The sequence below is a fragment of the Epinephelus moara genome, chromosome 1, assembly GCF_006386435.1.
Source record: "Epinephelus moara isolate mb chromosome 1, YSFRI_EMoa_1.0, whole genome shotgun sequence".
NCBI lineage: Eukaryota > Metazoa > Chordata > Actinopteri > Perciformes > Serranidae > Epinephelus > Epinephelus moara.
In genome coordinates, this window is record NC_065506.1 from 14,699,551 (window position 1) to 14,723,485 (window position 23,935).

Here is a 23,935-nt window from a genome sequence, read left to right on the forward strand (position 1 = left end):
GAACTCCCATAGTGTATTTGCATAGTGTATTATAAAAAGTGGTATTAAAGGGATAGCTCAGTATTTTTAAAGTGGGGTTGTATGGGGTACTAATCCACAGATAGTATATTACATATAGTAGATGTCAGTCAGCATGCCCCAAATTTGGAGAAGCAGGCTGGTGTGGAGGGGCCAGCGACAAAACTTATTTTATCCACCCAAAAAAATGTCCTACCTGAAAGCATTAATATCAGTTTAAGTGTATACTGTATTGAGAGTATTTTCACTACTTCACCTTGCTATTAAACAGTGATTTCCAACAGGAAAATGAATTTGTTACATCATTCTCTTCAGAGCCAGACTCCTTTATGAAAAACTGGGATTTAACATGGCTGCACACACTGTCTGATAGCAAGGTAAAGTGGTGAAAATACACTCAATATAACATACACTTAAACTGATAGTTTTAAGTGGGACTTTCTTAGGTGACTAAAATACATTTTGTTGCTGACCCCCATCTGCAGCAGTACATTGCCTAGCTTCTATGTCGTACTCCAGCCTGCTTCTCCAAACTCGGGGCATGCCTATGTAATATACTGTCTCTGGACCCCATACAGCCCGACTTCAATAAAACTGAACTGTCCCTTTAAAATGCTTGCATGCAACAGGAGACAATACATAATTAATATTATTAGTTCATTTTGTTCATCAATTTGTCATCACATCTTAGGGGGTATTGGGTATTGTTGTTCTGTCCAGCGACAGTCTAAAACCTAAAGATATTAAGTTTAGAGTGACGATCACATTTGACAGACTGTAATCAGTAAATTATGTGAGCATATTTCCTTGAATCAGTTATCTTAAGTTTTTTTTTCTGTCAATCTACTTGTTGATTGAACATCTAATCACTTAAGCAATAATTCCAAATATATACCAATGTGATGTTTTTTTCTTTGTAATATATCATGTGCTAACAGACAGTACAGTGGGGCTCAAAAGTAGCTTTTGTTTTGCTTCTTATTCTGTATATAGCTTTGCATTTGTATAATGTCTTGACAAATTTGAAAAGGAAAAAAAAAAACACTCAAAGAATTCCTTATGAGTAGCAATAGCGATATCCGGCATCAAACCTAAGTACTGTTCAGTAGCTGTCATATTTAATTTACCTTTTGATGGTCTAAGACAACATTAAGTAAGAAATTACAAATCCTGGACATACTTGTCCAGAAATTGTTAAAATGATGCAAAAAAAACAACACTTAAGGAAACGCTTATGAAATCAGGATTTATTTCAAAAAAAGTATACAGTATTCATTCACAGCCCAATGACACAGTCTCCCTCAAATTTATCTTCGAATAGTTTTTTTTTGTTTTAATCAATGATATGTAATTTAACATTTCACTGAAAAATTGAGAACCCAGTGAAGCTGTGCCTGATTCTTACAATGTAAGAACTATTCATTTTGAAATTTAGGTAAATGGCATTCGGTGGTGCAAGTCACCATTCAATCTTACCATTCACTACATTATCTAAAGTTGATGAGCTGACTTTGTCAGTTACTCAAGGCATGATTAAGTATGGATCAGGTGTAAAATAGATGGCACTATCCTGTATTTACATATTTCAAACCTGTGCAGTTGTACAATGGTGTTGTCAGTTTAAGCAACAATTTTGGATGCTGATTGGTCATTACAAATTATTGGTGTTCATGACACCCAATCTATTTTCCATTTGGGCAATTACTTGATAGTGTTACTGACAAAATGCTTTCAGTTGGCTGCCATTTAAAAGTTCACAAAAATACTTCTGCAAATGTCACCACTCCGTGCAGCAGAGTGGTGCCTGCTAGAGAGTGCATAATGCTGTGAGATGGGAGGGAGCACAGAGAGGCAGAGGTAGAGAATATGTGTGTTTCTTAAGGCTGATGCATCTGTCTTAATTGACTTTAATGGCATCACAACCTTGGCAGCGAGTGTGCCAAACCCTCTCAGCTTAGTAACTTACTAAAATGACAGAATAATTTTTATTTTTAGTTTCTTTAAGTGAGCCAATGTCTTCATCAGCAAAATTATAATTCTTCTGCACTATATCCAAAACACAAAATCTTCTCTATTTCAATAAGTAGCTGATGCTACAATCCCTCCGACAAAGGGCCTGTGATGTACAATGGCTCTGCCTCCCGTCACCTGTAGCAAAACTGCAAACACCAATGTTCAGCCCTTTGAAACATGGGACAAAATTAAGGGCCTGGTGTCAGCTCTCAACACATGATCTCTCACATATGTTACTGGGGGACATGAAATTATACAAATTCAAGCCTGACAACCTTTTTGGGTGGAATGACACATATCAACCGAGGAAGCAAAAATAAAAACTTCTCTCTACTGCAACTTGCAGTAACTATAACTACTAAGTAATATCACATTCCATCCCATCTTTCTTCACAACAAATAAACTTCCACATCACCAAGTAAAATAATAAATCATCATTTAGAGAATATTAACACTGAAATCAAGCATAAACAAATGGTTTACTACCAACATAATAAATACCTGATGGTTTCACAACCACCATTCGTTCAAAGCTCCTGCTAGCATATCTTCTTAAACCATTGAGGTCCTTATTTTTTCACCACCTTCTCCAGATAACCAATGAATCTTCTCAGGTTGACTTTGATGTTGTCTAGCACACACAGCTCCTGGGCACTGTACTTGCCCCTTCCTTCTTTACGAATCTAGTGGAAAGACAAACAAGTATTGTTATTAAAATGTGCCACACCTTATAGGAAAGATAAGGAAGAATGTACCTTGTTTATCTTTTTAAAAACAAAAGGACACATGCACTTAAAGAGGCAATTCACCTCAAAATCACAAATATGAATATTTTTCATTTTACCTGTAGTGTTATTTATCAATCTAGATTGTTTTGGGGTAAGTTGCTGAGTGAACTAATTGGCACTTGGCTTGTGGTGCTCAAAGTGTCAAAAAACATTTGAAAAACATAGACAGCAATGTCTCTTTCCAGAAATCGTGACCGTATTTTTCAAGATAATCCACAGACCTTGTTGTGAGCAGTTTCATGTAGGAACTATTTTCTTTCTACTGAACTACACCTGCAAACCATATCAACGTGCAGAACAAAGCGAGCATCTACTCATGGACCCGAGGCTTGAGCTCCTGACTCTTCAAGGTGTAAACACTGAGCACGGTTACATGCGCACAATAATCAGATAACTGGGAATAATCAGGTAATGGTAATAATCTGATTTGACGCGTTTACGTGCACTTCAGTAATCTGATAATCAGAAAAACCTGGTTTACATGATTCAGTCCTTCAGTTGGATTTCTCCTCAAGTACATGACATAAAACTCAAACTTCCTGTTACAGTAGGTACTCATATCCTTGAAAAACCTCAAAAAGTACGCAAGTCATATATTTGCAAAATAAAGCACTCATCATGCTGACAGCTTATATTCTTACAGTACTGTTTGTTTTTATCATTAACAAATACATGTGAGAGCATTCTAATGTGTAGTTTATCAATGTGGAGCCAATTTTACATACTTTGGGTAGATTCGGAGTAAAAGTACTGCAAAGTGCAATATACAAGTGTATTGTATATAAACTTGTCACACAAAGTGCATAACATATAAGTAAGATAAAATAAAAGTGACAATTTAAACACTGAGAATATAAAAATATATTATTTTATGTAAAATCTTTATCTGAAAGGAAACAAAAGCTGTCAGATTAACGTAGTGGAGTAGAAAGTACAATATTTCCCTCTAAAATGTAGTGGAGTGGGAGTATAAAATAGCAAAACCCGAAAGAAACCAGATTAAAGGGTATACATGCACCGAATAATCTGACTATTGGGGAAAAAGCTAGGTGTGTTTATCTGATTTCTCATAATCAGATAATGGCTTTTATCTGATAAAGCCTATTGGATTATGCTGTTTACATGACCACTTGAATAATCAGGTAACTGCAGAAATCAGATAATGATCGGTTTATTAGTGTGCATGTAAACGCACTCACTGATGGCGTCCTTCTCAGCTAAGCTGTAATATTAGCTTTTGGTGGTGCTAATTGTGCTAGCCATAGATGCACGTTATCTTCTGCATGGTGATGCAGTTAGCAGGTGTAGGTCATTAGAGAGAAATAGTTCCTACATGAAACTGCTCAAAACAAGGTCTGTGGATTATCTTGAGTAACTGGGTCATGACAATTAGAAGAGACATTCGCTCATGACTAGAGAAGGCCGACATCTCCACGGCCGATATCTCCAACACTCGGCAACTAGACTGACTGAGATAAATAGCCCTACAGGAAGAAGAATATCTTTTTTTTGGGGAATGAGCTGTCCCTTTAAGTATTATGGTTCAGTAAAACCCATAGAGCCACTGAAAACAATACAAGAGGGAGAAACAATCGTGTAAAGCAAGAACTGTGTTCAGTAAAATGAAATACATCTCTGATACCTTGGCCTTAAAGACAGGTTGAAGTGCCTTCAGTGCAGGTAGTAACTGGATGTTTTTGGCAGCCGTCTCCGCTTCGTCTCCATCCGCAAAAACATCAAACAAGGCGTCCAGGGCTTCTCCGTTCACAACCAAGTTGGCATCCCTCGTAGCAACTTGAAGCAAGGCGTTTCCAATCATCTGTGGAGGCAGAGTTTCTTAGAGGAAGAACAAATGTTCCAGGAAAAGACAAGAGAGAAAGATCATACCTGAAGGGTTTCAGCAGTGCCCTTCTCTTTCGCTAATGTGCTGCCAGTGATGCCCAGAATGGCGACGGCGTTGACCCTCACACTGACAACATCACAGCGGGTGGCTGCTTCGCTCAGGCTCATCAGCTGCTGGGGGGTCATACACTAACAAAAACAAAAACCAACCGCACAGATATTGAGCTGTCTGGAATAAACATGGTCGACAGTGTTTAGTGTGAACTGGCAGTGGATTTTTTTTTTAAGTTTGACAGGAATACAAAGTCTAGCGTCTGTGTTGCCTCTGTATTTATTCAGCACTGTATATTTATTCAGTCAACACTGTTAACAAACATGGAAATAGGTTAAAGGTGTCGTCCGCTAATTTTACAGAAGTCCAGTTTGCTTGTCATGGAGAGTACTCCACAGCCTGTAAAAAAAAAAAATAAAAGTCGCATAATGAGTGCTTTCCAAAGTATAAGAAGAAGTTAACCCTTGTGATGTCATCAGGGTCACCTCAGCTTGGTTCTGGAGACTTCAAATCTTTAACATAAATACTGCATCATGAACTGAGCTCCTGTGTCTGAAAGCTGTGGTCTTTAACCAGGCAGTAAGACTGCACATATGTGATGTGCGATAACATTGTTGAATATCGCGATAATGATATAACTTACGATAAATAAACTATTGTGATTGATAAAGATATTAATGTTTACTCTGTTGACTCAGACTTGCACAGCACCTGTGTTTGTATTGACTATTTAACTTTATTTAACTTTGGTCTGCACTGTTTATTCATGGACCAACTGAAACCTACACTGTATATTTACCACTACTTTCTTATTTACTCCGATTGCCAACAGCTGTCTGCTCCGAGCACATTCAACGGCAAATTTCACACACACTCAATGACACACTGAGCTATTCCCCGAAGAAGCTACTCATAACATATCATGTTATAAGTACAATGACGATAAAACCAATATACTGTGCAGCCCGACCTCGCAGGATAACTGAAGATGCTTTTGGGTTACATTATGGACACAGCATTTTATAAACTAGACCATTTCTGGGGGACTTAAATCTGCTATATGGATTTTGACCACTCATTTTATTTATTCTGTCTCTTATGAGACTTGCAACTTTACAGGAGTGCAGTACTAACTGCTGGAGTAAACCTTTAGGAATAGCCAATTATGCTAATATTTACACCAAAGGAGAGGCTGAAGCTGAGGTGTATCTGTACCTGAGAGATATTTTTGGAGGCAATCATCTGTAATAGAGACCGCATGGCACTGATGACAGCCTCGAGGAACTCCTCATCTTTGGGGATCTCTGAAACACGACAAAGTAAAATGTGAACAGATGTATTACATGTTTTAATATTGCAACATATATTCTGATGCAACTGATCATTTTAGGAATACATATTCATTTGCCTGCTATGATTAGATTGTGGTTTTCACTTTTAACCACAATTTTGTTTCAAAATCTGGAATCAAAGTTTATGGAGTTAGTATTTTTGCCTATATCCATGTGACTTGCGTGCTGTGTTACAATATGACATAAATGCGAGACCTGCTGCACCAAAAACCAGCGTGGACAGGTGCTGGGCTGCTCCCTGCAAGGCCGCCGGTCCTCCCAGAGACTCCACGTCCATGGTGGAGAGGATGCTATGAAGGCACGTCAGCGCCCGGGACTGCACGCGCTGCATCCTAAAGGAAAGGAGAAAAGGTGGCTTTTGTCATAGAGATCTTTTCACTCAAGACTGTGAAAGAGATAAACCAATTTCTCCCAAAGATATCACTGACAATCCCAATAAACTTCACCTGAATGAAGATGCATGAGTTATCTGACAGAGTAACCTTCAACAAATGTTGATCTGACAGTTAAATTAAAGGATGAGAAGTGAGAAGATTACTTTTTTTTCAGGCCCCTCCAGGAGGCAGTCTGATGGCATGCATCCATGGCTTCCCCTCTGGGGAACTCTGTCTTTTTGAGGACCTTGAAACAAGATTGAAAAAAGTATTACTACAATCATCTGTATGCCGTTAAGTAAGGTTTCATAAAAAGATCTCCTATAAACTGCACAGGTAAGTATTTTGATCTGTTCAGCCTCAGGTGGAAGATGGGTGGGGTTCACTGCATAATCAGAACCAAATTTTAGGTACGTAATTACAGTAATAACTGACAGTTTAATTAAATTCACATGCTTGTCTAAACATTCCCACACTGTGATGAACTCCTCCTTTCTTTTAGCTATGGACTGCTGTGCGTTATATTGATAAGGCAGACAGGTATTTGCCTTTTCTGGGATGCTGTGGTTCATCAAGGCCCCGTGAACTTCAGCTGACAAACACAGTGGAGACATAAGATTGGACACTCCATCACAGAGGCCGTCCGGACCCATGTCGCTTTCATCGCTGCTGGACTCCTCTTCCCACTCGTCGTCAGAAGGGTCTTCACACACATAGAATTGATCAGAGAAGCAAAGATGAGCCAAACACTAACAATAATAAAAGGCATTTGTGGGCACCCACTGAACTCTACTCTAATGTATTTGTTGTTCTAATAGCCTAACGCAAACACATATTTGGTGGCGGTGTCACAGGAAATAATGTTGATGAAAAGAGCCTGGGGTCAACACTGCTGTCCGTGCCCGCAACACTCACCGTCAGAGCAGCACATGTTGACGATGATCTCTAAGGACGTTTGCTGGGCTGTCAGCAAGGCCGTTGCCTCCCTCAGCTCCTCCTTGTCCCTCTGGTCAAAAACAAGCAGCCATGTGAGTCAACATCCCACCAAAACGATGACTGTTAGCACTGTTATCACCCAGACTGAGTTCAGCTGGCTGCCACGAAGAAGAGATGTATTTCTACAGATGTACTCAAACATGTCCCTGTACGCTTTCTGCAAGTGAATCCTGCTTCAAGGATGTCACTTTTGAAGGGGAAGTGAGGCTTAACTAGAACTCATCTATTCAGTCAGTACACACACATACACACTGTGTCTGTGTGTGTTTGGGTTTGTTTATCTGTGTTGTGACATAGCAATGCCTTCATAAGTGTATATTCGCACTGCTGAACTAGGAGAATAAAAGCTCAGATCAGGATAACCCGGTTGCATAACCTACAATATTACAGGGAATTTCTGAGCGTCACAATTAATGTCACCCCGCTCCGGTAGTGACTGAGACGAGAGGGACAGCTCTGTCTCGCCGAGGTCAGGTCTGGGAACTGTCAGCATGGTGGAAGCCAGAAGCCGGTCGCCAGCTGAACCTTGCTGAGTGTCCCTAATCCGCCCCCCCGAATCTGACAGTATGTCTGCTCTGTCAGTCTGGCTCGCACTCCAGGATGACTCGTACGCCACCTTTTCACCTGGCATTAATATGCTCCTCCGAAATACAAAACTGACATGCTTGGGTGCCATAAATACAGACTGCTGTGCGCGTTACAGCATTAATAAATGAGGGTTAACTTTTCATCTACAAGAGCCTTGGCAATCCATTTTTTTTCAAAGATGTTATTCATGACAATTTAGATAGCTGCTGCATGTTAACTGGGGACACAAGGCATATCATTTTGATTTTAAAAGTGTCCAAATTTTGTTCTTAAAAAGATCTGGACTCTACGTTTACAACTTCAAAGAAACAATCTTCAGAATGGTGCTGACAACTAGTTAGAACTGGTTCAACCAATAGTTTATGCATGAATGTTTTGTTATTCATTGTCCTTAAAACATAACTGAGAAAGCCTTAACACATATAGTCACTTATGAACAGTACTTGCTGTTAATGAGTATGTTTTTCTGCTGGAAATCATCATACGATATTTTGTGACTCCAAAACTGAAATTTATACAACAGGGGTCTCATGGGTGGCTGTGTGGTACAGACCATTTTAATTATTTTTTGGGGATGCCCACTAATTCTCTACATTAGCAAGAGCTTGCCACAGAAATAAGAAACATCTTTGGAATAGAAGTTCTTTTGTCATATTGTACTTGGGCAAAACCCTGGACAATCTCATGACCCAGGACAAATATCTTCAAAGTACTTTTGGCCGCTAGCTAGAAAGCCATCACACGGAGGAGGCTACAGACAAGCCCTCCTTCAAAGGACAACTGGATTGCAATTAACGAAATTCACTGTGTGGAGAAAATCACCTTTTCTTAAGACTGCGACCTGATCAATATACAAAAAAATTGGAAAAAATATATAACAAACAAGTATATACAAAGGGATGTAACCTATTGAGTGATTAGTTGGAAAAACCCTGTTGCGTACCACTGTGTGTACTGATGTAGTTGTTTTGAGAGTTTTTAAAAAAGGTGCTTATGATATATGGGACAAATTGTGTTTACACATACATATTACATAAACATTTTTTTACGACCGTAACTTTGTGTTTTTGAAGATTTGGGACCATGTGGGACATTTTACATTTGAAAAATAAACTTGCCAGTGCTCTCTGGTGGGCAGCAACGCTCTAATGGAGACACTGTTTCTATAAGTCTTCACATATCTTTGGCACTTCTGCACTGCAATTTCTTGTTATTTATCTGCCAACATATGTACTGCATGTGCAAAAAGTTAATATCAGCCTGGCCAATTGATCAGTCTTGCTCTACCAAGAAAGGAAGTATGCTGCTGGCAGTGACACAGGGTTCATAATCTCCCTGACGAGTGTGATTTACTGTGTATAAAGGTCAACTTATATGGCCAGAGGGTCTCACAACTAGCTGTACGCATTCACAGCAACAGCAACCTATAGAGAACTGTATGAGCAACACCACTTACAGGCAAAAGGTCAGAGAAGTCGTTATCAACCCTCGCAGCTTTTCCATTCCTCTTGTGTTTGGGGGCTTCCTCCTCCTCCTCCTCGTTGTCCATCTCCTCCACAGCGAGCCCTCCTGAAGCCTGGTCTTCTATGTCGGCTGCAGATGGCGCATTTCTGTGGCGAGCCTCTTCTGCTTGTCTGAGCTCAGGTATCAGCGTACCTGCGTCGAGATCCAGGCACCGCGACAAGGTGGCCACCACAGCATTGATGGTCTGGGCCTGACGGGCGGCAGGTACGCTGCCCTTCAAGTTCCAAAGTGTCCCTGAGTGACATAGCAGGCAGAGTCAGAGCTCAGGAGGAAATATTAAAAACATTACAGTATTCATTCCTTAAATGTTGAAGTAACTTCTATCCACAAAGGACTTTTTAGTGTCATTTTTTTTTTTTTACTTATGTAATGGTTGAAAGTGACAGTTTTGAACAATTTATTTAAACAAAAATCAGAAGACAGTGTCAAATCGTACCTGCAGCCATTGTCCTGAGGAGAGTGTGTGCCATGTCTGGCTGAGACGTCAGCAGCATGTTCTCCACGACTCCAAGCACAGCAGCGTTCATGCTACATAGCAGCTCTGGGTTATCCTCAGTCACAGTGTGCAAACAGTGAGCTGGTCCAACACAAAGAGGAGAGATTTAAAGACCTTTTTCTCACACTAGACTAGAGAAACCCAGTTAGTTAGAGGCCAGGCTTGACTGAAGGCCTTTGTTACAAACAGTAATATTAAGAGGACAGTAATAGTAATAATAGGCTAGCTCTCACAGGACATTTGGAATGTGTGTCATGTCAATGACAAGTTCACAAGTCTCACGTCATTTCTGTTATCGACTCCATACAGAGCTGGGAGTATAAGCTCCATTTATACAGTCATCACAACAAAAAGGTTCGACACATCACACATACACACATCTAGCAATATTAACAACAACATCATATGCAACATGGGGCCATGGCTTTAGTCTACAATCTACCTGCATGCTGTTTTTATTAAATAACCTCACATCTAGGTAAGCCTGTAGTTATTGTGGGCTGGACTAGGTCTTTAAAAACACTTTGATATTTTGGGAAATAAACTTATTCTGTTTGGAGAAAAGGTGACACCACTGTTATGCTGAATGTAAACAGCATCCAGCTGCACTCTGGTTCTGCTGCGATTTCAATGTACACTGAAGACATTTCAGAAGCAAAGCCTCTGTTCGTCAGTATGGAGGGTTTTTAAGGTCCTGAACTGTACATGTACATACATAGTTAACAACAGAACAAAATGCCTAAATAAATAAATTACTATACAATTTAATGCTTAAAAATGTATAACTATACAATACAATGCTTAAATAAATTAATGAATTATATAAAAAATAAATCGCTAAGAGACATTAAATCTATAAACGTTAAATCTATTTGTGATTTTATTCATTCATTCAGATATTTGTACATTTTAATATTTGTAAATTTATTTATTCTTTCATATATAGATTTATATACTTATTCATTTATTCACACATTTATTTATCTGTTTATAATTATATTTATTTGTATACTTTCATTTATCTATAGTGAAACTTGCTGCAGTGAAATAAAAAATCTGTTAATTTCATCCATCAAATGTCAGGGGGCAGATTTAAGATTTTTTAAGCTACCAGTCTTTTTTTCCAACATTTTTCTGCATTATATAGGCATAAATACACGTGTGCAGCTTGTTTAAATGCGGCAAAAGATGCTTTAAAGCTGTACTTGAAGATAAAATTTTTTTGTTGCTATAAACCCTCTGTGTCATGACTCATTTTAGAAATGATATAACTGATCTCAGAGCGAAACCGCTATCATTAACCTGTATTTCTATGCATTTTGTCTGACAATATCGTGGTCATAAAATAATGACGTTATCTGCAGCTCAGCAGCTTGGAAATGCCTGCTGTTTAGCTGTCTGACAACAGAAACAGAAATATATGTAATCGAGATCAACTATATTGTGAATTCAGCTGCATTAAAGCACAGTATAGGTGATCACAGAGAGGGGGAACACAACAGCATTTTGATGGGTCGTCTGCCTCCCTTGCTTTACTCCTTTCCTTTACATGCATCTCTACAAATAAATTTTAAGTCAGATGTCATTAAATGCAAGTATTAATATACATTTACAAGTTTATTTCATTAATTTGTGTTTCTATTACCTTGAACATCCAATTTATATCAATGAGGGTAAGCTAAATGACAGAAACACCTCTCTATTTGATGCAAAAAATTCAGCAGCGCCAGAAAAACCCAGAACTTCAAAAATACCACAGTTGAAACAGTTTCAACAAAAACTGAAAATTCTAACATTAATGAAATTTATTGAATTTATTACATGATTTTTGGGTTAGACTGCATTTCTTTTTAGCGTGAATGCAAGCTGTTTTTTAAAGCACATTTATTAGCGCTCTGTCTTCTTTTTTGGCTTTTTCAATGCTTTGTAACGTTACTTGGCACATTACCACCACCTGTTGATCACACGAAGTGTAAAACCACTGGCAAGAATGTTAGGTCAACCGCACATGTACAGTATATGTGTCCTTTTACACATGCACAGGTCAAATAAAACAGGGACCCACACATAAAAAGAACAGCTCCATAGCACTACTAGAGATCAAAGACTCCACAGGAAACCTTTAATGTCAGCGGGGATCTAAACCTGTCAATACTTCTTGGAGGTATAATCACTTTTATGGCAACAGGACATGTACCAGCAGTGACATGGAACTCTGTATGTCCTGTCCTGATACTGAGGCCTGCCATGAATAATATATCTTGGCCAGCTAGGATGTACAGACACTATTATAAATCAATTATGACTACAAATTATCAGTGTATCAATTCGACCTACCAGCAGATATGGCCAGTTCCATGTTGTGTGGGTGTCTCTCCAGACACTGGACAACCAAATCCAGGAGACCCGCTTTGTTGAACATAGACAGCGACTGGCTGCTGTTCTCACTGAAAGGACAACAGGCAGATGTGAGACCAGTTACAAATGCACACACAAAAACATCATGCAGTATCTTTGAATGATAAAAATTACAGATAATGGCAGTGACTACCAAAAAGTGGGCTTGTGACTTTGAGATGAACTAAGAGTGTAATTTTCTGGACTGAGAGGAGAATCTAGAGAATCTAAGTGGGGTGAAGTATATAATTATGATAGCCTCACATGCTGCTATGAAAGCCAAAAGCAGAGGAGCAGTTCCCTGGAGAAAACTACATATAACTGGAATTGAAACTGGAGTCGTAGGGCATCAAAGAAAACAGCATGCTTGCTCACTAAAAAAACTCCTTGACAAACAAAGGGTTAAAAGCACACTGCTGTCAGCTAGGGTTACAAACCAGGTAGTATCATTCCCAAAAACAAGAGACAGCATGAATTTCTGTCAACTCTCAAGACACTGAACTAGTGACATTAAACATGCAGTCTAGTCTAGTAGAGGTACATATCAAGGACATGAAATACTGTCTGATGTTAACCAACTGGGGTTGGGATGTAATTGCAGGTGACAAGTTTTAGTCTGAGTTTTTGAGCTGATTCCCAAATGAAAAGATTCAATATTATGGTAAGCCTTAATTGTTATTGTTTGTTAGCTAAGTTATGTATTTGTGTTGGTTTCGTATTAGCTCTTGTTCTTGTTTGTTATAAATATAAAAGATAATTAGATTTTTTTTTTTGGTAGAGGGCTAGGGCGCTGAACACAGACTGTATAAATAATGACGTCACCCATTGGCTTGTGGACCGCGGTGGACAACCATTTTGAAGCCTCGAATTCAGTGTTTCGGCCCTCTCCATCTTGGTTTTTTTAAGCCAAAAGTGACCATATTTGGATGAGAGGTTCGAGCTGTGGAGGAACAAGGGGTGGACCTGACGTAGAAGCCGAGGACACTGTCAGCAGACAGCCTGTAACTCAAAGCAGCCCCGCCTTTACATATGTGTAACTTTGGGCCTTCATAAAATGTAAATGAGTTACTAAGTTAAAAGTTAAAAAGTTCAGTTGCCACGAATGTTGAAATTAGCCTAGGAGACCAACACTGTTTTTGTACCAGGCTGTAAACATGTTTATTTCTGCAGTAAAGTTGGACATTTTAACATCGGTGACTATGGGGATTGACTCTGTTTTGGAGCCAGCCTCAAGTGGCCATTCAAGGAACTGTAGTTTTTGGCACTTCTGTGTTGGCTTCATTTTTCAGCCCCAGAGGTTGCCTCTTGGCACTGAATTTGCTCGGTCCAGCATTGTGAATATGTCTACAAACAAACTAAAACTACTATAAAACTACATATAAAAAAAATAAAAACCAAACTTCTGTGAAAATAAATCGAACTAACCTATTAAACTAGCAAACACACTCTGAAAACTAAAAGTAAACTTAATAAAAATAATAGACTAATTGAAAACTATTATAACCTTGCTGTCATCAGATTGCACAGCCTCTTTTCTTACCATAGATTCCACAATAGGTTCACAGCCTCATTGGCAACATCCTCCACTGCATTCTTCTGGTCTTTCATTGTTACAGCAGCGCCCTCAAAACCAGCACAGCTCTGAAAAGAAAAACAACACTGTGCTGTAGCTGACAAAGAACCATCAACGGGTCTGAATTCTGCTGTCACCAAGTGTTAACTCTAGAAAGAAAATACAGCTCAGTCTGAAAAAGTAGGTGATCACATTCAAGATGAATTCAGCCAAGTGCTGTTTATGGTTCAAGACACCTATTGACCTCACCCACTGGTCGACAGTGTGGGTGTAGAGACTGTCACTAATTGTGAGTGTCTGTGCAGTGGAATGAAACCTAACTGCTGAGGATATGGAAGCATGCCGTAACAGCTGCTGATGAGGAGGAACTGAAGTGATGGGGTGAGCTAAAAGCAGCGGCGGAGTCTCACCTCTCTAAGCAGTGCTGTCAGGGGAGTCATGACGTCGTGCTTCACCATGTCCTCACACACCTCCTGACCTCCACATGCACTCAGATTCCTGTCAGGGAGAGACACACACTCATCGCTCAGTCGGAGGAGATTCGCTGTCCGAGATGCCGTTTGTGTTTGTGTGTGCACTTGTGTGGGCGTGTGTGTGTGTGGGTGTGTGTGTGTGAGAGGGAGAGCCCGAGGGAGTCCTGAGAGCGACTGTTTTATTTTGATATCCAGTCCAGGGAACCTCATTTAAAGTTTACTGGAGGACAATGGCTGGGACAGTGTTAAGGTTGTACTCAGACACAAAAACAAGTGTTGACTGTGAAGAAGGCGATGGTGATGACGATGAGTATTGTTGTTGTTGTTGTTGTTGTTTTATAACTGATGGCAAATGTGATCACCACTATGACGACAGATTTTTGTTTGTTTTTTGGGGGGTAGGGGATGGTAAATTGGGGGTGAAACAAATGTCACACGTGAATGTGGTCAGATTTCACATAAATAAACAAAGTAACAGTATGATTGTATTTAATGTATCATCAGACAGTAGGTAACACTTAATTGGGAGAGTCTGCCTACAGGTTATTAATAGAGTATTTGTAGTATTTCAACAGCTTATTAGTTGAGATTCAACATTTCAACCGTTTTGCTTTATCTGCAGATGTTTAACAGATTATCTATCTTTATCTATATGTGACAATTCATGAACATACCTACATATTCTCAGAATAATTTAGATGAACTTCTCTCAACCTATGCAGCACAGATTGAGTTAATAGTTCTACAAATACTTTATAAACTATCTCCAGGCAGATTATCCAAATAAATAGTTACTGACAGAAATAACACAAGTCATCAAATCATGAAAACCCAGCAGCAGCCTCGGTCGTCTTACAGACAGACCTTCTATTGTAGCATGGCGCCCCCTGTAGAAGTAACATGACAAATACTACTGGACACCAAACTGATGTTAGGAAACCACACTGAAATGTAATCTTGATCATAGTGGTGGGAAAAAACAAAAATGCCCCATGTTAAAAAGTCTAATTGATTGAAATAATGTGTTCTGAATCTTATCTGAACCTTCTCTGGTTTGTTTATCTTTTCTTCCACTGTTATTGGGCTTTAATTTGTAAGTGTACTCTTTAATAATATGTCTTTCCCCATGAGGTTTTGGTTTAAAGTAAAAAAAAAAAAAAAAAAAAAAGGCATCTATAGTGGCATGTGGTGCTTATGTCAACATCAACAATCACCTTGAACAACAAGTAAACCAAAAACTATGGCTGTGAGACTAAAAAATGTACATGGTTTGGCATCACTGTATGAATGTATCTCTTTCAAGCTGTCTAAATATGAAATCAAAGTTTGGCCTTAGTGATGGTTGCAGAGGTATAAACCCTAAAATACTTTTGTTTAACATGTTTATAATCACATTCAGAATATTACCATACATTTGTTACCAGGTCTCATCTGTTAACCTCTTATTATATGCCCATTCAGTTAGAATAACAACTTAACCAACTTCTAGTTTATCTGTCATTCCATACTAACTAAATGAAATGTTTCCTAACAATCAGGGGGCAAAATGTGACAAATCATCAGTAAAATATGAATGCAAAACCAACATCTCCATGTCTTTTTTTTTTTCACAAGATGCCCACAAACGTGACGGCGAAAAGACTAAAAATATTAGCATAGTGCTGGATTTATTTTTTATTTTATATACTTTTATCAGTCACTGAGGGGAAATTCAATATTTCACTCTGTTTGTCAATTACACACAGGTCCGAACACACACATGCACAAACTGGACCTATACATGCACTGAGTGGAGAGATGTCAGAGTGGGCTGCCCATGACAGTCGCTCCGAGCGGTTGGGGGGTTCGGTGCCTTGCTCAGGGGCACCTCGGCAGTGCCCAGGAGGTGAACTGGCACCTCTCCAGCTACCAGTCCACGCTCCATATTTTGGTCCGGACAGGGACTTGAACAGGCGACCCTCCGGTTCCCAACCCAAGTCCCTATGGACTGAGACTGCCGCCCTATGATGAGCATTTAAGACAGGAAAGACAAACAGACGTGCAGACAAAGCCAGCTCATCATTACAACAACTGATGCAGCGGCGTGCAACGTGCCACAACACTCAGAGCCTACCAGACCCTTTATATTTTTCAGCCACAGCAAGTGTTAATGGGTTGTAGGCGCTCTACCATTGAGGCTACTAGCAAAGGAGACAACAAAGCTATAATGTGTAGAGAAAGTGTCCTATGTGTGAGTAAATCCACTTCAGCAGGATAGATGTCAGGGATTTGATGATTTGACTCCTAAATTAATTTTGTCTTTACAGGAAGCATTATCTCGTAATACATGAATACATTCAGTAATATCTGTCAGTGACAAACTGGAGAATGCTGGAAGGTGAATAAATAACATTTAAACCATTTTTAAAAATCCTTGGTGGCTGAATCGTACTATTCTGAACACAATTTTCCTTAAAAGACTCAAGCACAAGTACCTCAAATTTGTACTCTTAATTACATTACAGCATTGCTCTTAATACAGTTTGTTTTAACAAGAGCTAACAGCATATTACCTCCCATCCCACCTGCTCCTGCCTGATAACCCGCTGACATAAATTCTAATTTCATAGCTGATGCTTGCACTCAAATTAGAAGGTGCCCTGCAGGGTTCTCTTGTAAAACAATAGTTGTATACACTCAGTGTTTCTCACCATAACATATTATATATCCATATTTTGTTTATCATGTGACATGCGTGCTCGTACATGATACAAAGAAAACAGGAATGTATTAATAAAAAAACATTGCTCCAAAGTACTACTAATGTTCAGACAAACACTTTCTCAAATTCTCACAGCTGATGAGGCTGACTGGATGGAGCAAGGACTTCTAATTAAGCACAAACTAAATTCTTCCTTATCTGTCAATAGGTCTTTTACACAAAGGCATTTTGACATAGGAGGTAAACAATAACAGTAGGTGTAAATAATGAAATCAGTGATGAATTAATTCTATTTAGCTGCTTCATTATCAGGGTCCTGGTAGTGTGACTGCTGGCTTACAGGTGAATACAACAGAGATGTTGTTTATGTTATTTACTGACACCTGTGCTTTTCATACTACGACAAGGCAAATGCGAAGAAGTGATGCATGTGAAGGAGACTACGAGGAATGTGCTAGCATGTGTGCTTCAGCAAGACACAAAACACAACTTGTTACAGTTTATGTTTTCTTATAAAGCAGCTCCTCCTCAGGTGTCCTCACTTCATTTCTTGCTGTTTTTGGTATCCGTGCAACTTTGATGGACACCCCAAAAAATACTCCTCAAAGTGTGTGTCCATTCTGTAACTGACAATGGTCAAAGGGCACCCATCAGCAACACAGAATAGATGCTGCTCTACCCGCCTCAAGGATATTTACACCAAGGGATTCAAAAATAAGGTCAGGAGAAACATTTAAGATTCCAACCACCCAGATAACGGCCTTTTCTCCCTGCTGAGGTCTGGGAGAAGGTACCGGTTACACCAGGCCAGCACTGAGAGGCTCAGAAAGAGATTCTACCCTCGGGCCACAAGGATCCTAAATATAGACACTGCCTAACACTGCCCAGTCTTATGATCTTATATTCACTATTACAGCCTTTTTAATGCACAAATTGATTAAACAAACAGGATTATAATCCATTGAAATTGTATTTTATATGATTTCATTTCAGGTGGCACAGTGTTGCAGTGGTTAGCACTGTCGCCTCACACTACAAGAGGGTTCCAGGTTTGAACCCGTCGGCCAGCTGGGGCCCCTCTGTGTCAGCATGGGCTTTCTCCGGGTTCTCCAGCTTCTTCCCACAGTTCAAAAACATGCAGGTTAGGTCAGTTGGTGACTCTCCATTGCCCGTAAGTGTGAATGTTTTGGTTTTTTCCTGTTTATTAAGATCCCTATTAGTGTTTGCATTGCAGTAGTTATTCTTCCTGGGGTCTACACACTTACATGGTGGAGAATACAAAAACCTGACCTGTCTAGGGTGTACCCCCCTTGTCTCAGGGTAAAATGGACCACGTGTCAAAGGGTTCCTGCCTTTACGGACATCAACACACTGTGCTTCACTAATGTCAGCGTCACAAACTCAGTCTTTCCCACTTGCTAAATCATTTGGTTTGTCCTCAAGTCTCTCAGACCGACCTGGTGAGTCATCTGCCTCTCCTTTGTGTTTGAGTCCCTCACAGGAGCTGTATGTAGCTGCCACAAGTTGTTGTGGGCCCTGTATCGCAAACAGCCAGACCTAGTTTTACTGGTGCAGTCTACATCACACTGCTGCACTACTGCCTTACCTGAGAGCTCCTGCAGCAGTCTCCCTGACAGCCAGGCTGCTGTCCAGCAGCATGGGCCCCAGCCGCCTCACAGCATCCCTCTGAAGGAACCCTGGGATGGTCTGACTCTGCTGCACTACCCGAGAGATGCTGGCACATGCAAACTCTCGCACATCTGCACTGGGACTCTGCAACTATGGAAATATACAAAAAACATGACACTAACTTTATACACTGACATGTGTGTACTCATGACATAAACTGTCCACAGCTGCACTTCTCCAGCACAAGCAATGGGAGGGTGTAAAATCTGACATTATGACAATACACAAATTCACTGACACTGAAAATGTCATGTTATCAGCAATAATTCTTAACCTTCAAACAAAAGGCAAATAAGAGAGATAGATTAGTCTTCAGGGTGAAATCACAGTCAAGTTCATCCACAGGAGTGGACTAACAAAACTCGAGTTAAAGACCAATAAAAGATTTCCTCCTTAATTGTCTCATTGACATATTTACATGCCTCTTCACAATGCAAAAATATAATATTAGTTAAGTGCTAAACAGGTTTGAATTGTGTTCATACTTTCTCCAGTAGCTCCGCAGCTGGACAACTATCATCACCATACTCTTCCTCGTCGGCGTCCACTTCCTTCACAGCATTTGTCGGCAGTCCAACAGCGTTAAACTGAGGACGTTTAAACTTAGTGGTTTTACTTTTTCCCATTTCTGTCCGTATTAAAGTGCGAACTGCGCATGTAACGTGATTTTTCCCCTTGAACACCCGGACTTTGCGACTGAAGCTCGAACAACACTCAAGCGTCGGTCCAGTTGGAAGCCATGTGGAAGGTTGGTCGCTGCCGTAAAGCGACGATGCTGACGGAAAGCAGAGAATCTGTCGCAAAACACGGGGACACGCAACACCAATGTAATTTACATAATTTCGTATTAAAATGTCTGTAGTTTATAACAAACATCAAATAAACCAAAGACTAACGTTTTTGCAATAAGACAAAAAAATAAATACGAGTCATGGTTTAACACCTTGTGTATTTATTCGGTAAATAACTTTAAAAATAGAAACATTTAGTTAAAATACATGCTCAGCATCAAAAACAGAAATAAACACATCTGAAGTCTCGTCGTGGTCCCGTGACGTCAGCACAGAGACACTGCTAAAAGGCTGCATCAGTTCATGTCTGCATTTCCATCATGATGACAATCTGCCTCAGTGCCATCAGACCACCCAAAGGACTCAGCTCAAGGACAGGGAGTGAACAGTGGCTCTCAACAAACCCCAGGTACATGTGACCACCCCACTGAAGCTTGTGGCTACTGGATATTCGGTCGAGGCTTGAGAATAAGTTTCCCCGTCTGTTTCAAAAAGAGAGAGAAAAAGACAGAAATAAGACAAGTGTTGAGATTTCTTTCACAAATATCTGAGCAGATTACGGTGCACAAAGAGATGAGAGAGTTGTTAACTTACATCGTCACAGGACATGTTGTATTCTGCTAAAACTGTCCGACAGCGGGCAGCAATACTGAAGGGGGCAAAGGTCAAAGATCTTAACTTGTAAACCACAAAAACAGTGATGGAGGAAGGCTCCAGATACTTGAAGTACTTTTACCACACTGCAAAGATACTCTGTTACAAGTGCAAGTCCTGCATTGAAAATGTTACCTAAGTGAATGTATAGTATAATCTGGGAAATGGGCTTTACAAGTAAATGTTCTCAATGTACAAATGGCTCCTGTGACTGGGTATACTATTATATATATATATAACAGTATCAGATTAATGTTACCTGTGTCATTAAAATCAAGGTTTTACTGTGAAGCTGTTTAAGGTGGAACTATTTTGTACAAAGAATTGCAACTAACGATTATTTTTATTATGGATTTGTTTGTCAAAATTCTAAAAAAAATAGTGAGATGTGATGTCACAGCTACCCAGAGTGACACCTTCTCAACAAACAGTGCAAATCTTAAAATAATTACAGTAAAGTAATTAAAAGGAAAATCAGCTTAGTTTCACATTTGTGAAGCTGAAACCATAAAATGTTTTTGCATGAAAATGACTTTAACAATATATCAACATATCTTTCTTAATCTTATTTATATTTATGTATATATTGTGTCGTACACTGTTGCATTATACACGTATTTCTATATTTCTAAAACTTTACATACATTGTAATGTAGTATAAGGCATATATTTTATTCTTTTACAAACCTTACATACTCAGCATAGTACAAATATTTTATACTTTTAAATGTTAAATATTGTAGTATAATGCACATTTCATTTATATTTTTACATGCTGTGTACTTTTATATTATTTATTTCTACTTCTATAATTGCCTATGCTTACATCAGAGCAACTGTAACGTATCACAATTTCCCTTGGGGGATCAATGAAGTATTCTGAAAATATTGATTGTCTGTCAATTGACTAATTGATTTATAGCCTTGCAGTTAAGTACAGGTTCCTCTGAATTGTCCTGTGCTTGAGTAAATGTACTTAGTTACATTCCAGCACTGCCAAAACCCTGAACAAGGATGAATCAGTTATAAAAGTTAAGTTAACGAAATGTTTCCTGTGTGCTCTACACTCTTCTGTCAGTGGCTGACATTAGATGTGTGATGTCAGTGCAGGTGCTGGAAATCTGATAAAACATGCTACTTCTAAATATAAATACAACAGCCAAAGGATACATTGATGGCGCCACAACTCGTTTGTGTATCCCTGCAAAGAAGAGAGCTATAAGCGTGATGCAGCTGATGGTGAAGAAGGGATGATTCCACAGTGATGAAAAGAAAGAGACCTGCAAAGCAACGGGGACAACAAAACAGAAATCATTACATTAATAACAAGACTTTCACGGATCTTTTCTAAGGAGCTCAGGAAATCAAAGTTACATGTAGTAAAACATTTTTAAAACTTCAATGAGAAATGTGGTGATCCAACACGAGATAATTAATTTGGTATAACTGAAAAAATGACACATTTTAAACATATAACTCTGTTTACAAGTCCGAGCATGTCTGTCTGTGAAGGGTTTATTCACATTTTTCAACTTAAATCCTATCACCCTAATTTGGGAAGGACCAGCATCAAATATTCACACTGCATTCTGTTTTTTGGGGCTTTTCCACATTAACTCTGTGGAGATCTGGCTCGAAGTACAGCTTGTATGTCCTCATGTTTCATCAGACTGCCTTTGACACAGGAGGAGGCCTCTCCAAAGTCAGACGACTCAGGGGACAAACACACTGTATGCAGCAAGCTCATTTTCAATGATGACCAGCAAATCAGTCGTGAGGAGCATGATGAGATGGGCAGGCAGTGCAGAGGGCAAAGCTCTAGTAAATAGCTGTGCGTTCAGAAAAGCTCAGCATAATAACCAACCACAGCTAAGATCTATTGAATATTTACTGTTAAAAAAAGTAAACATCATATATCTGACATACATTGACTTATTTTACTCATGAACCTAAACACAAGCAACAACAATGGAAGCAAGCATTAAATTACATTTGGACAGTGCCCACTGATGGTGGTATGTGCTCACAAAACTTACAGACAAACAGACAATAGCTACACATCAGCAGGTGTTGCTCAACACATAAATTAGACGCAATAGCAAGGTTTTCTCTGTGGTCTGAAATGTAGCTGAAACCTGGACTGGTTTTGCTGAGCTATGGGATCATTTTCTAATCGTCTACTACACAGTAACAGCGGTAGGAAGACTGCCGTCATGTTAATGCTTTGTAGTGGTCAATAGTAAAAGCACAATGTATATTCTGTTTGTGATGGGGTTTCCCTTTAAGCCAGAAATGACACAACTAAACATGCTTGTCCACTTACACATACCTTCTGTGTGTCTGGGTCTATTAACCAGTTCCAAGCCCCAGTGGCCGTACAGACAGACACCACTATCAGAATCACTGAAACAAGACAGGAGAATGAGACACACTGCAACAACATGAAATGGGTTTCACCAAGTCTATGTACTGGTTACTACTTGTTATTATGTCTACACTAACTTATTTATTTAGTTATTATTTTGTTTGATAGTTAACAAATGTGAGGTTGAAGTCAATGATCAGAGAAGCATAGGGTTAACAGACTGTGGTAACTAAAAGACATTATGTGAGCCACAACATCTTCTCTGCCATGGTGAACAGTTACTTACTTCTCCACCTGCCTGTCGCAGGTTGTAAACAGGAGACATACTCTGTCAATCTTCTCTCAAAGGCCTTCAGGTCTGAAACAAAAAGGGGCACAATGAAACACATTGTATTTGGACATGATATGGTGGCTGTATGAACCAGTAACTTCATCTCTGCATTCGTGTAATTCATAAAGAATCTTAGCATGACTCAGGGCCAGTCTCCACACCCTTGTGTCTATGTGTATCTAAGTGCTTACTGAAAATATGTAACGTTAAGCTGATGTGAAGATAGGAGTATTACGTGACTAAAAAGCCCGTTAATCTTTTAATATCCATAAGGTTTCAGATCGTTTCACCCATCACGTCATACTGTCTGCCGGTAAAACACAGCTGTCTAAATCGCTACTTCCCGGACAACAGCAACTTAATAACAGAATATGTGTCAGCTAATAACTGTACAGGCGTATGAACGACTGTTGTGGGGTGAGCTAGCAAACATGCTAAGTGTCGCAAGCAGACTGGCTAGCTAATTTAACGTTGCGTCTAACTTTGAAACCCCCTCCAAACGCGAATGTTTTGAGTTATTTTTGGCGGTTATAGCTATGAGGCTAAAACACATTGGCAGCTTTTAAAAATGTGGTAATTAAAGCAAGATAAGGTTACCTTCGGCCTGTTCCAGGGAGTTCATATCTGAGTCTGGTGCCAGCAGGCTGCTGTTGGCTGTGCTGTGCCGCTGCTTCCCCCTCAACTGAAGGACAGGCCACATTGGCCAATCCGCATTGACTGTGTATGAAGCTCTAACGTTATTGGTTGTAAAGCAAATAAAGGGTGGTACACGGAGCTGAGGTCCCGCCTCCTGACCTCTGGTCCAGAAAGTAGTTCAGACAAAGATATTGGATAAAGCAAGATACCCCACTCAGCTTCCTGAGTTTCCTGATTTATCCAATATCTCTGGTTCAGACCACATAACCAGTGGCGCCATA

General features: G+C 39.5%; 2 protein-coding genes across 3 annotated transcripts; both read right to left on the reverse strand.

The window, feature by feature from the left end:
- Positions 1–1,364: 1,364 nt before the first annotated feature.
- Positions 1,365–19,634, reverse strand: heatr3 (HEAT repeat containing 3). The gene is made up of 15 exons (XM_050049620.1): positions 19,363–19,634; positions 18,795–18,967; positions 14,425–14,512; positions 13,982–14,082; positions 12,382–12,491; positions 9,985–10,125; positions 9,481–9,782; positions 7,356–7,446; positions 6,989–7,143; positions 6,605–6,687; positions 6,262–6,398; positions 5,930–6,018; positions 4,708–4,851; positions 4,463–4,639; positions 1,365–2,715 (listed from the first exon to the last, which is right to left on the reverse strand). The coding sequence occupies exons 1-15, from the start codon at positions 19,501–19,503 to the stop codon at positions 2,602–2,604; spliced, it is 2,046 nt and encodes a 681-aa protein (XP_049905577.1). The 5' UTR covers positions 19,504–19,634; the 3' UTR covers positions 1,365–2,601.
- A 172-nt stretch (positions 19,635–19,806) lies between these two features.
- Positions 19,807–23,727, reverse strand: cnep1r1 (CTD nuclear envelope phosphatase 1 regulatory subunit 1). 2 transcript variants are annotated; one of them, XM_050044599.1, is made up of 6 exons: positions 23,616–23,727; positions 22,974–23,045; positions 22,652–22,725; positions 21,493–21,602; positions 20,263–20,317; positions 19,807–20,150 (listed from the first exon to the last, which is right to left on the reverse strand). In XM_050044599.1, exons 1-6 carry the CDS (start codon positions 23,716–23,718, stop codon positions 20,109–20,111), a joined length of 456 nt encoding a protein of 151 aa, XP_049900556.1. In that variant the 5' UTR covers positions 23,719–23,727; the 3' UTR covers positions 19,807–20,108. The 2 variants fall into 2 exon arrangements, with proteins under 2 accessions (XP_049900556.1, XP_049900546.1); XM_050044589.1 differs by having other exon boundaries at positions 22,646–22,725.
- Positions 23,728–23,935: the final 208 nt, after the last annotated feature.